The sequence below is a fragment of the Quercus lobata genome, chromosome 4, assembly GCF_001633185.2.
Source record: "Quercus lobata isolate SW786 chromosome 4, ValleyOak3.0 Primary Assembly, whole genome shotgun sequence".
Lineage (NCBI taxonomy): Eukaryota > Viridiplantae > Streptophyta > Magnoliopsida > Fagales > Fagaceae > Quercus > Quercus lobata.
The window spans coordinates 30,902,133-30,917,606 of NC_044907.1; the positions used below are offsets into that span (position 1 = coordinate 30,902,133).

Here is a 15,474-nt window from a genome sequence, read left to right on the forward strand (position 1 = left end):
AAATGGCCTTCAACAGTTTGTTTGCTTAAGCAGATTTTATTCCTCATTCAATTTTGACTAAAATTAATTTCTTCCTTTATTTTTTATTTAATTTCCAAAAAAAGCCCCCAAGAAATCAACATCCAAATTATTATGTCCAATGGATCTTTTATATGCTTGCAGAGTATATGCTAATGAATGATTGAAGATCTCCACATTCACACGTTTAGCATTATTAGACCCAAAAAAAAAAAAAAAAAAAAAAAACATATATCTCCTACAAGTGCAACAACGAAATGCTAATATTCGTTCCCTCTGATGTGGCGCACACTCTCTACACACCAATAAATATTAATTCGTGCAGTAAAAGAAAACCCTATTTTTTTTTCTCTTCAGAATTTAAAAAAAAAAAAAAAAAACCTTACAGCATTTACAATGGAAAATGTCATCCTATTCCATTTTACCATTCTAAAAAGTTACTTTATCAATTATATTATACTATTTTATAATACACCCAACATCCCAAAACTCAATTATTTTACCATTTTATTAAAATATTATTTTTTTATCTTTCTTTATTATTTTTTTCCAACCGTCATTTTTTTTTTCAAATTCAACAGCTATTCCAACGGTCACTAAAATATCAATGAGAGACCTCAGACCAAATATCAATAAGAGCTTCAGCGCTAATTAAAATATTATTATTTTGTTTCGGCACAATGCTACAGTACCATCATACATTTACGATGGTACTGTAGTACTATGCCAAAAAAATTTACATTTTTTCATGTTTAGCCTTCCGGCTGTTGAGACAAATTGGATCTGATTGCTAAATTTTGGTTACATTTGGCGTATCCTTGACCCATTGCAAATGCTCTTAATGTCACTAGTTACCCATACAAAATAAAAACAAAAACTCATACTACAAATGAGCACGTGTAAATATTCCCATTTCCAATAGAAAAAAAAAAAAAAAAATCCAGACAATACTAGTTAAAAATCAATTAAAAATCCAAAAGTGTGAATTATGTTCCAGAACAAGTCCACATACGTGTGCCATGATACTCCCAAGTCCCAGCTGGTAGGTCCCAAAAAAACAAAAAAAAAGCCGTACTTTCCTTTTTATCTCTTATATTAAATTATGTAGGTAAATTACCAAACACACAGTTTCGAACTCAAAAAACCTATAAATACCCACTACACAAATCCGTGTCCCAAAACGATCCAACCATAATTTAGATACAAACAACAAAAAGTCTTCTCTCTCTCTCTCTCTCTCTCTCTGTTTCTTCAGCCATGGGACGAAGCAAAGGGAGCAACAGAAATTCAAGGATTTCTTCTTATTCTTCTTCTTCTTCTACTACTACTGCTCCTTATAATACGACGTCGTCTTCTACGTCTTCGTCTTCGTCTACGTGGTGGTCTAATTTCTGCTCCTCGGCGCTCAGAACAAAGCCGCAGGTTTCTCCGTCGGAAAACTCCGTTCGTGCTGTCGGCGATGGACTCGTCCGGCGACTCGGCTTGCTCGACCTCGTTCTCATCGGCGTCGGAGCTTCTATCGGCGCCGGCATCTTCGTCGTCACCGGCACCGTCGCTCGCGACGTTGGCCCTGGTTCGTCTTTTTTCTATTGCTTCCCATTTTGTTGGATGATTTTTTTTTTTTTTTTTTTTTTGGGATTCTTAGCATTTGGATTGGGTTTTACGGGTCTCTTTTTTTTTAGCTTACAATTCCAGCTTATTTTTCATCATTAGCTTGCAAATGACTTTTTAAAGCTTTCACTTTTTAGCTTAGGTAGCTTATTTGTTAATCATCATAGAAGTCAATGAAGATAGCCTCATTCAAATACACTTCAAATATATATTTAAAGTTGAAGAAATTTTGAACAATTTATTTCACATGGGACGAATAGGATTTTAAGGACACTATGGTCAAATTACTTGGTATTAGGGAAGAGGCACTATATGTAAGAATGGGGTAGAGTGTGAGGTTGCAATAATTATCTCATATATTGGTTATATGCATCATTAGTTCATCACTTTCCTAGCGTGTGGGCCATAGTCATGTGGGGTCCGCACGCTAAGAGAGGGATGATGCATATGGGCCATAGTCATGTGGGGTCCACACGCTAAGAGAGGGATGATGTATATATCTGATGCATGAGATGAGACATTTTTTTGCTGGGTGAATAGTGTGACTTCTCAATGAAAAAAAAAATATGGAAGAAGCATAGAAAATAACATGGTAAGAATAATTCAAAAAGCATATCCTCACCCAAATAATTAAGGGGTTGAGCGTGAGGTCATACCTTCTGATTGCACAGACTCTTAAAAAAAAAAAAAAAATTCGAACTTTGTTACTTCTGAAGGAAATTCTTGCGTATTACTCGAATATTCCATTGCCTTTGATTTTTGGGAAATTGTCTTGATTGAATTGATTATGAACATTACCATGGTTTGTTTATTGGAATTCTACTCCATCAGTTCAAGGTGATTTTAGGATTGAAGATAACCACGAGCCTTATTGTCACATACTTTTTGTTAAGATAATTAAAATGAATCTGTGAACAAAATGTAGTGATGAAATGCTGCATCTGAATAAGGAGTAATGTAATTATCTTTTGTACCTTAGAACATCATTTATATGCTTTAATAAAATCTAAAATATTGTTTTAATATGTTTGCTGGCACTTGTACTTTTTGGTGTGTATCTTATGTGATTGGTCTTGGTTGTGACCTTACTCTTTATTTGTTATTAAAAATGCAGGAGTTACAATTAGTTTTGCGCTAGCTGGAGCAGTGTGTGTGTTAAATGCGCTCTGTTATGCCGAGTTAGCTTCTCGTTTTCCTGCTCTTGTTGGGGGAGCATACATGTATACCTACACAGCCTTCAATGAACTTACTGCTTTTCTTGTATTTGCACAACTAATGCTTGACTATCATATTGGGGCAGCTAGCATAGCTCGAAGCTTAGCAAGCTATGTAGTTACAATTCTAGAACTTTTTCCCATTTTCAAAGGTATGCCAAACTGGATTGGAAATGGTGAAGAGTTTCTAGGAGGAGCTCTATCTATCAACTTATTAGCTCCAATTCTGCTAGTGCTTCTTACTATAATTCTTTGCCGGGGTGTTGGAGAATCCTCTGCTTTGAACTCATTCATGACTGCGCTAAAGGTGCACTTCCCATCCTCCCATTCTTTAAAAGCAAGCGAATGTTTATAAACTCAAACAAGAATATTTATTCTACCCCAACTTTGTTGCAGATCATCATTGTTATTATTGTTGTCTTTGTCGGTGCTTTTGAGGTGGATGTTTCAAATTGGTCTCCTTTTGCTCCAAATGGTGTTAAATCAATTCTGACTGGAGCTACTGTAGTATTCTTTGCATATGTTGGATTTGATGCAGTTGCTAATTCAGCTGAAGAATCAAAGAGACCACAGGTCTATCACATTGATATTGATTTGATGCCTTCTGGAATTAGTACTCTAGAAATTTGAATTTCTATTTTTTGATATGTCGGTTTAAAAATTTATAAATTGTTTAACATTTTTCTTTTCCTCTTTACTTTGATCCTTCAGCGGGATTTGCCAATAGGCATCATGGGAAGCCTTCTCATATGTATTGCATTATATATTGGTGTCTGTTTAGTGATAACTGGAATGGTACCTTACAAGTTCCTCGGGGAAGATGCTCCTTTGGCTGAAGCTTTTACATCCAAGGGCTTGAAATATGTTTCAGTTCTGATCAGCATAGGTGCCGTTGCTGGACTTACAACAACCCTTCTAGTCGGTCTTTATGTTCAGGTGAGACACTTCAGACTTTTGACATAATTGATGTGCCCTCATCCTGTAGTGTGTGGCAATGTAAATGATGGGATGTTTCTCGTGATCAGTCTCGGTTATATCTTGGGCTTGGAAGGGATGGCTTACTACCTGCATTATTCGCTAAAGTACACCCAAAGCGCCACACTCCTATTCATTCTCAGGTCTGGGTTGGTATTGTTGCTAGTGTTTTGGCAGGGCTATTTAATGTGCATGTGCTCTCACACATTCTTTCAGTTGGCACATTGGTAAGTCAGTTTACAATTCTTGTTTGCAACATGTTAAGGTTGTTTATTGATTAGATTTTATCTATATTGGATTGAGGCTAGTTTTTATTTTCCCAAACTAACACGCAGTTCATGCAAGTACTATTTACATCGTTGCATTATCCTCAGTTCATGCATAAGATGGAACTGTTCAAAGTACAATGAGTGACATTCTGTAATGGGCGATTGCAATATTTTTATGAAACTAGATCTCACTATTATTAGGGCTAATATGCTTGCGTATTTTCTGCCATTAGAAAAATTGCTCTATTTGCGTCTCACAGTATACATTGGCTCATTTCAGACAGGCTATTCTGTTGTCTCAGCATGCGTTATAACTCTTCGCTGGAATGATAAGACAGCAAGTCAAGTGTTATCTTCATCTTGGCTGGAAGGTGTCATCTGCCTCATCACAGTTGCCTGTTGTGGTTTTGGTGCTGGACTATTCTACCGTGTCAGTGCTTCGTTTATCTTTCTGATTGTAGCTGTAGTTCTAGCAAGTATTGCTTCTTTTGCTCTCATTTTCCACCAAGTGAGTATTGATCTTTAATTTAAATTGAATATTCCATTTTACTAATTGCATGGTGCCTGCACTATAATATTAAAATGCCTCCAAAATGGAATTACCGACTAAAGAAGTATGACAAGGTGAACACAATAAAAATAAAAATGGCAACAACAAGAAAACTCTATAATTTCCAAAATTGTATATCTGTAATTTTGAAAATTATCATTATGAACCTCATAATCTTTTTTGGTGTTATAACTTAGAAGTACATATTAGAGGCAAGGTCTAGGGCATTTATGTTCATATAGATGTGCAGAAGTAGTTGCTTCACCATCATGAGAGAGAGAGAGAGAGAGAGAGAGAGAGAATGGGAAGTCTCATAGTTTTCCAGTGATTGATGCTGTCACTACTTACTGCTTATAGGATGGTAGGCTTTGTCTTCCAGCTTTATTTATTATTGTTAATTTGATTATGTGTAACGACTCATGTATAACTTGCATTGAATATAGTTCTCTCTGTCTAAACCCTTTTTATTTGTTCTTCTTCTCAGGATTATGCAGTTCCGCCAGGGTTTTCTTGTCCTTGGGTTCCTACTTTGCCAGCTCTTTGCATCTTCTTGAACATGTTTTTATTTGCTCAGGTACGCTCATAAATGACATCTTATAAAAACTGTGCTAGGGAAGATATCAATCAAGGAAATGAAATCGTACCTTTTATATTAAATTTATATCTGTTTTCTTTTCTTTGGGCAGTTACACTATGAAGGATGGGTGAGATTCGTCATCCTTAGCATTATTACAATTGGTGTTTATGCATTTTATGGGCAGTATCATGCTGGTCCGAGGACAGAAGAGACATTTGTCTATCAAAGGGCCCCTTTAGAACCTGTAGAAGAGGCTTGATTATTTCTTTAGGAAATTTTTGTGCATCTTGTACGAGTTGTCATCTGTTGTAGCATTGGTTGTCTTGTATTAAGTGTGTATTTGAGTAGGTTGTAGCCAAATGTATCATAATAGACATTTGTTAGAACAATCTATGGGAAATTACAATATTCATATCTATATAGCGATCATTCACGGTGGAACCATGTCTATGGATTGATTCTTTAAATAAAAAAAACGAAAAAGAAAAAAAAGGTCCATGGATTGTTATCGTGAGGACATCATATTAATTATCTGGCTACAAGCTACAAAAATTGTGTTAGATCAAGGGGCACTCCTTTCCATATTCCATGCAAAGTGATTACTCAGTTAAGCGTTACTTTGGATATGTCTGGTTTTTCGAGCTGTAGGAATGGTTCTCTTCTTTATTGATATTTAGGATTCAAGAAACAGCATGTTCTAGCAATGAAGTAAATCACTGGTAAACAAGGACATGACTAGGTATCATCGAGTAGTGTGACTTTCCTAAGATCAATTTTCCAAATGAATTTTTTTATATTCCCTAGTGTAAGTGGCTGTTGAATGCCTCCGCAATTCTCATGTCTCTTCTTTTATGGGGGGTATAGCAACATGAGCAACATGTTAGTGTCTTCTGTATTTCCTCCGTAATGGTACTTTTCTGTCTTATGAGCAAAAATTTAGCCAATTTTGCTAGAATTGCTTGGTCCCTGTGTTTAGATATGGGCAAATATCGAGTAGGCTTTTTGGTTCAAAGGTTTCACCACCTATGTTAGGTGCCAGCTTATTGGTTCAAAGGTTTCACTGCCCATGTTGGGTGCCTCTTTTGCAGCTATTTTTTTTTTCTTTGAAAAGCATTAGTAAATTATTCCATAGTAAACTGCTAACCAAACACCGCCATTAGATGGGCTTGGTTGCCCACCACTTGACAAGGACAACAAATTTGTTATAGTTGGCAGCTATCATCAACATAGTGCCATTGAGCCACTGTTGTTCCACTGATGTAGCAGCCACATTTGCCAAGCTTGACACTATTTTCTTTGAATGGTCATATTTCAGATCTTAAAAAAGTAGTGGCATACCTTTTAATATTTTGTAGCATCAAATGTATAAAAACAAGTGGAGCTCATCTTCATTCAATTTTCTACATTAGTGCAACTTATCTTCATTCAATTTTCAACATAATATTTCAGTTTACAAAAAGAAGTTTCTGATTTCGTCGCCATTTATATACCAATTACCCAATGAGAACTTAAGGATTTACCTGCACGTGTTGCAGAGGACATTTCTTCATTCAAAAACTTATCAATTACCCCCAAAAAAAATGGTGAGATATGCAGGACTCAAATGAGCACAATATAGCTTCATCACTTAATTGCACACAAAATCAGAGTAAAAAGCTATGGTCCTCCTTTGACAGGTCTGAATGCTAAGCAGCTCAACATCAAAAACTTCAAACTGTTTTGCGCTGAAAAAGGTGGAAGGTCCAACCTGAGAAAACAAGATATTCTTATCAACCAAGTTACTTTGTTATAATATAGTTGGAAAAATTTGCATATGGTATCATAATTCATAAACTCACTAGTTTGGCATTCATTCCTTAAAAATTCAGTACCAACACAAGTAATATGACATTTCAACTCCCAACTAAAAAATAGTATGCATTAATTTTATCTACAGAGGAGCCTACACTGGAGGGGGTGTCAAAATTCTTGGAGGAACAGTCCATCAAAATTTTAGTTACAAGGCTGTGCATGAAGAGAACTTAAGAAATCAATTCTTGGTCAGGCAATATGATTATGTTGTGCCCCAACTGCCTGTCATGACCCAAGTTGGATCCCTAACACCAACAATTATATTTTGTCCAAACCTCCATAATTGTCCAGAGTTTCTTAAAAATTGAATCAAAGGATTTGATTCTTCATTTGTTTATATACATATAACTCATAGATACACATAAAGACTAGCGAGTTAGAATTGTTGACGCAACTGCTAATTCCCTCTGAAAAAGGCCAATTTACACAAAAGAGAGCATAAGTCAGAGATTTGAGAAACTGACCGGTGGTCCAAGTTCTGGTGGAATGATTATTCTTCTTTTTCCCCCAGGTCTCATGTCTCGAATACCTTCCTCAAATCCTGCATAAACTTCTGCAGCTTAGCTACTCCCATATTTTTTTAACCTTGGGGTAAAGGAGATACCTCAACATATGGTTACAAAGAAATCAGACAAGACTATCATGTTATTCAGAATTATTTCTTTCCACACCTGGTACCAATGCATTATTGCCCAAGCGGATTTTGGCAGGGGAACCCTGTAGGTATGTGCTGTCAATACGGCGGCCTGACTCATTATAGCCAACATAGTGAAAAGTCACCTGCAAAGTACCTCACGTCAGGTTTGAGGTTGGGATTGGAAGAGAGAAAATTTTCAAACCATATATAAATCCCCATACTCAGAGATTGCAGGGAAATTTTCTTCTTCCCTTATATCAGCACATTACTTATTTTATTCGGTTCTACAGTTTAAAGTATGTACATTAATTCTAGTACTTAACATCATATAACAAATTTTGGAATGTTTCTTCTATGAAAATATCAAAATCTAAAGTTCAGGAAACTAAACCATAGCTATCAAAGACAATGAAAGTAAAACCTGCTGACCATCCTTTGGGCAATCACCTTTACCAACTTCAAAGTCCCGATATATAAGCCCAGAATCACATTTTATGTAGTTTTCTGGTGTTACTACATTAACTTGAAAACCTGAAAAATTTATTCAAACATGAATCTTGATTAAACAGAATTTTTGAGGTAATCAATCACAAAGATATTACATAGCAAGCAGAGAGAGAAAACAAGTGTAATTGCACTTTTAATATGACCATGATCTCAAGATCAGAGTCAGAGGACACAATATTTAGCCTGAAAAGGTAGTTTTTTACTAGATGAATTATTGGTTACACCATAGCTTATATTCAAAGTAATGCCTTTGCATCATAGACATCTACGATTCAAATTCCCACACCCCCAATTATTGAATTTTAATAAAAAAAGAAAAAAAAGAAAGAGAGAAGAGTAATGGCTTTGCAACAACAGCATGACACAAACCTTCTCTGACAAAACTTGGAAAGTCTTCAGGTGCATTGTTTTCTTTCTGTACCCGCTTATTTTGTTCTAGCAAGCGTTTTTCATCATATGGATTCTTACTCTTTGTTTTTCCAGAAGAAGATAGAGTTGGAAACAAGGCTGTTGTGACCAAACCAAATAAAAGCCTCCGCCTTATTGTCTCATCAACATGTGATGTGTAACCACTCTGTCTGAAAATGATTTTGTTTCATAAGCAACAATTTTTTATTGTTAACCAAAAAAAAAAACTCAGCAATTACAGCATAAAATCCATCAACCAATTCATCAAAATCTAACCTTTCATCTTTCAAGTTGAGAATTGGACAGCTACGCGTTATTTGCTTTTTCTGAGTATCAAAAGTTCCTAGCATAGTACATACTGAAACAATTCTGTCTGCCATACAGTGTAGATAAGATATATTGATAAAAGAAGAAATTAGAATTATTTCCCTTCATTTTGGAAGATAAAGATGGTTGAAGATGGAAAATATGATTATGCTCATGCTTCCTTTTGTTACTGAGTAAAAAGGAAATTTTAGAATCTCACAACCACAGTAACCCCAAAAAGTTGTAAGGATCCAATAATTTCTTATTAAAGATTATAGTGTGTATTGATTCTGCAAAGAGAGAACAGGTATATGGTGACCTCTGGTTGTCATATAATTCAAGAATAGAGTAGGTAAAATATGTGATGATTATTGAGAAATATCAGAGGGGAATTACTGTGATCACTAAGAGAACTATATAAGCTGGGAGGTCAGAACCTTGCTGGACCTTTTTGGTTCAAATCAACCATTAACAAAAAGGATTTATTTGAATTTTAAAAAAATTTCTTGTTATTGAAACAACAACAATCATAATAGACTATTTTCAGCAATACTCTTGCTTTATAAGTAAAAACTTATCATAAAAGAACAATAGTTACCAAATTAAGAATTTTTGTAAGAGTTCAGCCATTAAAAGTTATAGAATTTTCTTTCATTTAAGACTGATAATTTTCTCACCCTATCCCAATTTCAGTTGGAAGATCTAAGCAAGATAACTGATGAAAAATGCTCATTATTCAAGTTCTCATCATTCTTTTTGTGTCAAGAAAATATTTGAGAAATTGAATTGGAGAAGACAAAAACTTTGCAATCTCCATCACTTAATGTCCAGTTAATATGTCCTTACAATAAATATTCTACAACTCATGAAATCAAATGGTGAGGCAGTCAGTCACTGTTAAACACTGCATGTTCTGGTAGAAATTTAGCCTTAGAAGTAGTATTGTTGCTATATGACCATGCATCATTTGAATGCAAATGACAGTAATGCATATATATTCTTCAATAAGTATCTTAAGCACAGTGAACAGATGCCTTTTGTTTAAGTGGCTTATTTTTACAAAAAGGAAAAGACCCTAAAACACCATTTTCCTTCATTTGCAAAAATAAGAAAAAATTGCTCTTACCAAAAAGACATCATTTTTTTAAGCTGCAAACAATATAGTGGAGGCAATTTTTCAAAACACACTAAAAGCTGCAATACCCACAAAATGCTGAGAAGTTCCACACCCCAAATTCTGATATTAAATTAGACAGTAAATGAGTGTGTTTCTAGAGGGTATGTGTGTGTGTGTGTGTAAGAGAGAGAGAGAGAGAGAGAGAGAGAGAGAGAGACTTACAAGGAAAAGGTGGGTTGGATATGAAAGAGGGAGCTGATGAGTAAGTTAGCAACATGTTTTCTTTGGAAATTTGAGGTTTGCAGCATATGTTACTGTGTTTACCAGAAAAAAGAAGGAAGAAGAGAGACCCAACACGGTTAGCCGTTTCCTGTTTACTGTGTCATGTTATCCTCAGTTTGCTGGAAATGGGAAAATATCATACTACACCCTGTGGTTTCTTGTATTATCATTTATGCCCCCTTGTTGTATAAAATATTTCTAGGATCACGGGAGGGAGAACTCTCTCTCTCTCTCTCTCTCTCTCTCTCTCCATTTTACTTCCTTTTTCCTATATGGTTGGATGAAAAATATTTACCGCCTGTAAAATATGTTTCAAGTAAAAATATTTTCGGAAAATAAATTATTTTCTAGTATTTTGTTATGTTCTTAAAAATATTCTAGAAAATATTTCCAATATTTAGTTGTGTACCTAAAAATATTATGAAAGACGTTTTTTTTACTACTTTTTCACATTTTCTCATCTCCCAAGCACATATATAATAGTAATAACAAAAAAGAAAAATTTTAGATTAAAAATTTGTGATTGAGGATCGACAGTGGCAACGACCACTAGCCACCGGCAATCATGGTTGGCCATTGGAGACCAGAGATGTTAGTGGGGGTAGTGGTTGGGTGGCAGATAGTGGGGGGGAGAGTGGAGGTTCTATTGATAAGTTTTGGGTGGGATGGAAAATGGTTTACGATAAATGAAAGTATAAACCAATTTTCGTCATAAGTGCCTCTATTTTACAGTCAACTGAAAAACAATTTCTGATTGACTATCATTTTTCACCACTCAAAAAACAAGTAAATGCAGAAAAATAATTTCCGGAAATCACTTTTTGTTGAACCAAACATACCCTAAAAATTGAAGATTTTCTAGAGTTGGTTGAATAACTCCATATAAAGTGTTTGATCATAACTATTCATAGATAATTAGTTCAAATTTTTAACAACACAATGGACAAACCCAATTTCACAACATGTTGATGTGGTAAATCACTCACTATTTTCAACAATTCCATTAACACATCCACTTTGGCTATGAGTAATCGACCAAGTAGGGGTATATTTAAACAAGAGTGAGTAGAAAGCGTCCATAACGTGACTAAGATTAAATTAATACAAAAATTAAACTACTCAATGTTTATTTAAATATCAATTATAAAATAAATAAAAATTATTTTAGTGATTGAAGTCTTCATGGCTATCTACTTTCTAGCACTAGTTATCCGGGATTCACGCTTAGTGTTAGAACACCTTGTGATTTGGAGGACATTAAGACTTTTTGATCAAGCCAAAAAAGATTACAGAAAAAATACTCTACCCCACCATGCTTTACCCTTTAAACTTATCTTAAGAAGAAAGAAATTGGGGCCATGAAGCGTGGGAAACAATGCAAGAAGCAAAGCATTCATTGACAATAATATATATATATAAAAATATATATATAATCTTAAAACTTTATGGTGTTATGTTAGGAACTCAACATATTTTAATCTAGAACAGGAGATTGCTGTTTTGAATGTAAAATGAGTTTTTATTATAAATATTATAAATATCACTCTTTTATGGGTTCCAGACTATTTTGGAGTTATACTAACCAAATTAAAAAATTTTTAAAGAGCACTTATCCTTTTGGCCCCCCAATACCCCAGCAGATAATATATAAAAGAAATTCTAAAATTGCATTACATATAACTTTCATTTCTATAGGATACAATCCAATTAGTGATAATAAATGTCAAAAAATTACTACAATAATTATACATTTAGCATATTAATATGAACACATACTTATTTTAAAAAATTATCTCAACAAATAAAAGGTAAAAAAAAAATCTATAATTTTAACACTTCCAGCCTCTAGGGCTTACTTGCACCACGGCAACAGCAGATAGATTGAAGGCGCAGCTGTAGGTCCACAGGTGACTCTCTCTCTCTCTCTCCCCCCATTTGCCTCTTTTTCTTTCTTTTCTGTATTTCTAGTTCTTCTTCGTCATTTACAATTTATGTAACAATACATTGATACAAGTAAATAATAATTGCAGTCCCCATCAATCCTTATTCTCCTCCACTAGAGAATTACGTGTGTGGTTAAGATTCTTTTTACAAAAAGTAGTGTGTAGCTGTGTAATTAAAATATACTACTTTTTATTATTTAATTTATAGATAAAATAATATAACATGTATTTGGTTGTAGTTTATTAGATTTTTTTTTTGAGATGTTATGTCTACAATATTTTTACAACAAATCACAGGTGGTTAGTTGTTATTGATTCAAATTTGAAACTAACACTAAAGATTACTTTTTTGTCTTAACAATAATAACCAGTAACAACCTGCCACTTAGGATTTGTTGTAAAAATATTATAGACATATCATTTTTTTTTTTTTTATACATTGAAATTTGAATGATTGTTTGTCTTTTATTTAGCAATTATTAAATTATTAGTATTTTTTTAAAATTTTAGTTATTATACTTAACGGATGATAATTTAATTTAAAAAATTTAGTTTCATAGGCAAGTTTTAGACTATTGACTTATTCTTCAAAAAAAAAGGGAAGACAGTAATTCAGACACTAGTACATTACTATTTTAGACCAAAAAAAAAATTAGTTATCTATTTTTATATTTAACACCCTAAAGATAAATTCTTGACCACGCCACTGGGAAGGATACCCAAATATTTCAACACCATCTGCTTGCGAAAATGACTAATCTAAGCCTCTTTGCCATCTCCCACATCTTTGCATTGTGCTTTTGCTTTTGCTTGGTTAGTATCATAACAATTGCCGAAACAGCTGACATTAAGTTGCCTGAGATTCAAATTAAAAATGTCTTATCTGCAAGCGCCGCATTGGTCAAGGTTCAAATTGCTGGTGAACCTGAGATTTCGCTCAAATTCAATGATGTTTACAAGTGGAATGTTACAAGAAACGAAAAACTTAACAGCACTGCGTCATTTGGCCCCTTTACTGCAAACTGGTATGCCTTCGATCCCAGCAGTGATGCAGGCCATGCAATAAATTACCAGTCGATTACATCGTATGGTATCTATCAAAGCTTTGACAACAAAAATTATGAGTTAAAAGCTGAATGGGATTTAACTAATTGATGCGTTGATTGGCATTTTAGATTAGTGCAGCACAACATTGTTGGAATAATAATGGAATAAAGGAAACTGGTTGACAAAAGTCTTGTATCTCAATTAGTTGACATCTTTTGTGATTTTCAATAAAGATATCTCTAGAGTTCAAATCCCTCTTATCTTACTGTATTGTTGAATTATCAATATAAATAAAAATTAAAAGATATATATCTATATACATATAGGGTTAACCATACATACAATTCTATTCTTCTCATTTTTACTTTTGTACGTGTTTAAATAAGTCTTATATATTATTAGATAGAAAAGTTTCTTTTTTATTAGTATTTTGTGTAGGCTCTTTTATTTTGTGGTTGAATTTGATTTATATATATATATATATATATAATTATAATGTCGGGTGGTTTTTCCCTCAATAATATAATGCCCTGTGTGCAAATTAATTGAGTTAGATGTTAGTCAAAATCTAGATCTATCATCATCCCAGTCAAATTAGGTAACATTTTTATCCAATTTGGCACTTTTCTTGCTAGATTGGGTAGCATTCTTATCAGTCCTTGTTCTTCTTATTCTTTTCCTCTTTCTAATTTTATTTTCAGTGGTATCAAGCCATTAGGACTTCCAGTTAGTTTAATTAGTAAAATTTCGTATTGTTAAATAAGAAATCTGAGTTCAATTCGCATTTATATCAAAAATTAATTGGTATCTTAGTTTGATAATAAAGAATACAATTATCAAAAGCAAATTGAAATCTTAAGGGAGTTAATTACACACACACACACATATATATATATATATATGCATGTCACATAATTAAATTCATTAAACCTTAACTAAAAACATTGACAAAAGTTTTGATTTGATACAAACTTAACATCCATGAAGTTAACTGTTCAAATCCAAAGTCCAGTGACCAAAGTAGACACTAATGTCAATGTCAAAAGATGAGATTTGAAAAAATCCTTATGAAAAGTCCTATCTTTCAAAAACAATTTCCTTTAATAACGCTTCTACTAATAAGACAGTACTTAAAACTAAAATGTGTGGGGGCGTGCACATGTGTGTGTCGAAAACTATGATAAGGCAATTGCCAATCAAAATTGATGAAGCCATATACTTTATTTATATAATAAGGAAATTTTATTGCATTTTACCATCAACATCTCTTATATGCAAAATAATTGATCATAAATTTAATAGTTATTTTTACTAGAAAACAAAGGTTATTTATTTTGTTCAATAAAAGTAGAGATATATTCAAGTAGAAATGGAAAATTATATATCTTCTTCTTTTATAAATTTGTATAAAAGATTTAAATCTATAAATATTATAAGTATTTCTACATAGAAAGATAATAAATGTATCAACTTTTTATGAGGTTTCATCTTGATTTATATATTTTGAATCAATAAAATTATCGTCCTCTTTATTTCTGTGATTCTTGCCGTGCGGTCAATTTCAAGTTTCAACCATGACTCATAAGGTTATTTGTTACTACAATATCTTCTCAACAAAGGAGAAGTTGTGCCTACTATAAATTTTACTATAAAAACTTTATAAATTGATGTCAACTTTAAAAGTAACCTAGAGAATTATTTATCATGTTGTTGATGTGACACTAATTACATTCATTATCAAGTTTAGTAAGCCTTTTATAGTAAAATTAATAATAGCTTCAACATTTTCCCATTAGCAATGATCCTAGTGAAATTTTGAGTAAGGTCTCCTTTGGTAAAAAAATTGGACATTTGAATAACAGATCTAAAAGACAAAGCAATCTCAATGCTTGTCTTGAATGTAAGAATCACGGTAGGGACTAGCAGGAGCTTGACAACTTGATTGTTGATTGGTAATAGTGGTGGTGTATCTGCTACTCACCGACTTAGAGACAGAGAGACAGAGAGAGCAAATTGAAATCTTTTTATGGGACAACTGCATAATTGATCCTTGTACATATACAATCTTAGTGAGAACAATTCACATTACATTTTGGACTCAACACACATTTCCTCCACCTCCCCAACCAGTAAAGAAAAACACAAGTGCAAAGAACTTTCAT

General features: G+C 33.4%; 2 protein-coding genes across 3 annotated transcripts; one reads left to right on the top strand and one right to left on the bottom strand.

The window, feature by feature from the left end:
* Positions 1-1,171: 1,171 nt before the first annotated feature.
* On the top strand, positions 1,172-5,656 carry LOC115987606 (cationic amino acid transporter 9, chloroplastic). The gene is made up of 8 exons (XM_031111192.1): positions 1,172-1,591; positions 2,744-3,150; positions 3,240-3,416; positions 3,555-3,779; positions 3,869-4,045; positions 4,368-4,595; positions 5,122-5,211; positions 5,324-5,656. Exons 1-8 carry the CDS (start codon positions 1,276-1,278, stop codon positions 5,471-5,473), a joined length of 1,770 nt encoding a protein of 589 aa, XP_030967052.1. The 5' UTR covers positions 1,172-1,275; the 3' UTR covers positions 5,474-5,656.
* Positions 5,657-6,601: 945 nt separating this feature from the next.
* LOC115983188 (peptidyl-prolyl cis-trans isomerase FKBP20-2, chloroplastic) lies at positions 6,602-10,452 on the bottom strand. Of its 2 annotated transcripts, none has more exons than XM_031105830.1 (7): positions 10,263-10,452; positions 8,894-8,986; positions 8,579-8,787; positions 8,124-8,233; positions 7,737-7,845; positions 7,530-7,606; positions 6,602-6,961 (listed from the first exon to the last, which is right to left on the bottom strand). In XM_031105830.1, exons 1-7 carry the CDS (start codon positions 10,346-10,348, stop codon positions 6,842-6,844), a joined length of 804 nt encoding a protein of 267 aa, XP_030961690.1. In that variant the 5' UTR covers positions 10,349-10,452; the 3' UTR covers positions 6,602-6,841. The 2 variants fall into 2 exon arrangements, with proteins under 2 accessions (XP_030961690.1, XP_030961691.1); XM_031105831.1 differs by having other exon boundaries at positions 8,894-8,990; positions 10,263-10,419.
* Positions 10,453-15,474: the final 5,022 nt, after the last annotated feature.

Bases quoted from the DNA above. Each gene is read 5' to 3' on its own strand.
- LOC115987606 (XM_031111192.1), top strand. From the start codon at position 1,276: ATGGGACGAAGCAAAGGGAGCAACAGAAATTCAAGGATTTCTTCTTAT. The intron at 4,046-4,367 runs GTAAGTCAGTTT...GGCTCATTTCAG, and splicing joins TTCTTTCAGTTGGCACATTG to ACAGGCTATTCTGTTGTCTC. The intron at 5,212-5,323 runs GTACGCTCATAA...TTCTTTGGGCAG, and splicing joins ACATGTTTTTATTTGCTCAG to TTACACTATGAAGGATGGGT.
- LOC115983188 (XM_031105830.1), bottom strand. From the start codon at position 10,348: ATGCTGCAAACCTCAAATTTCCAAAGAAAACATGTTGCTAACTTACTC. The intron at 8,788-8,893 runs GTTAGATTTTGA...AATCATTTTCAG, and splicing joins CTCAACTTGAAAGATGAAAG to ACAGAGTGGTTACACATCAC. The intron at 7,607-7,736 runs GTGTGGAAAGAA...AAGTTTATGCAG, and splicing joins CAATAATGCATTGGTACCAG to GATTTGAGGAAGGTATTCGA.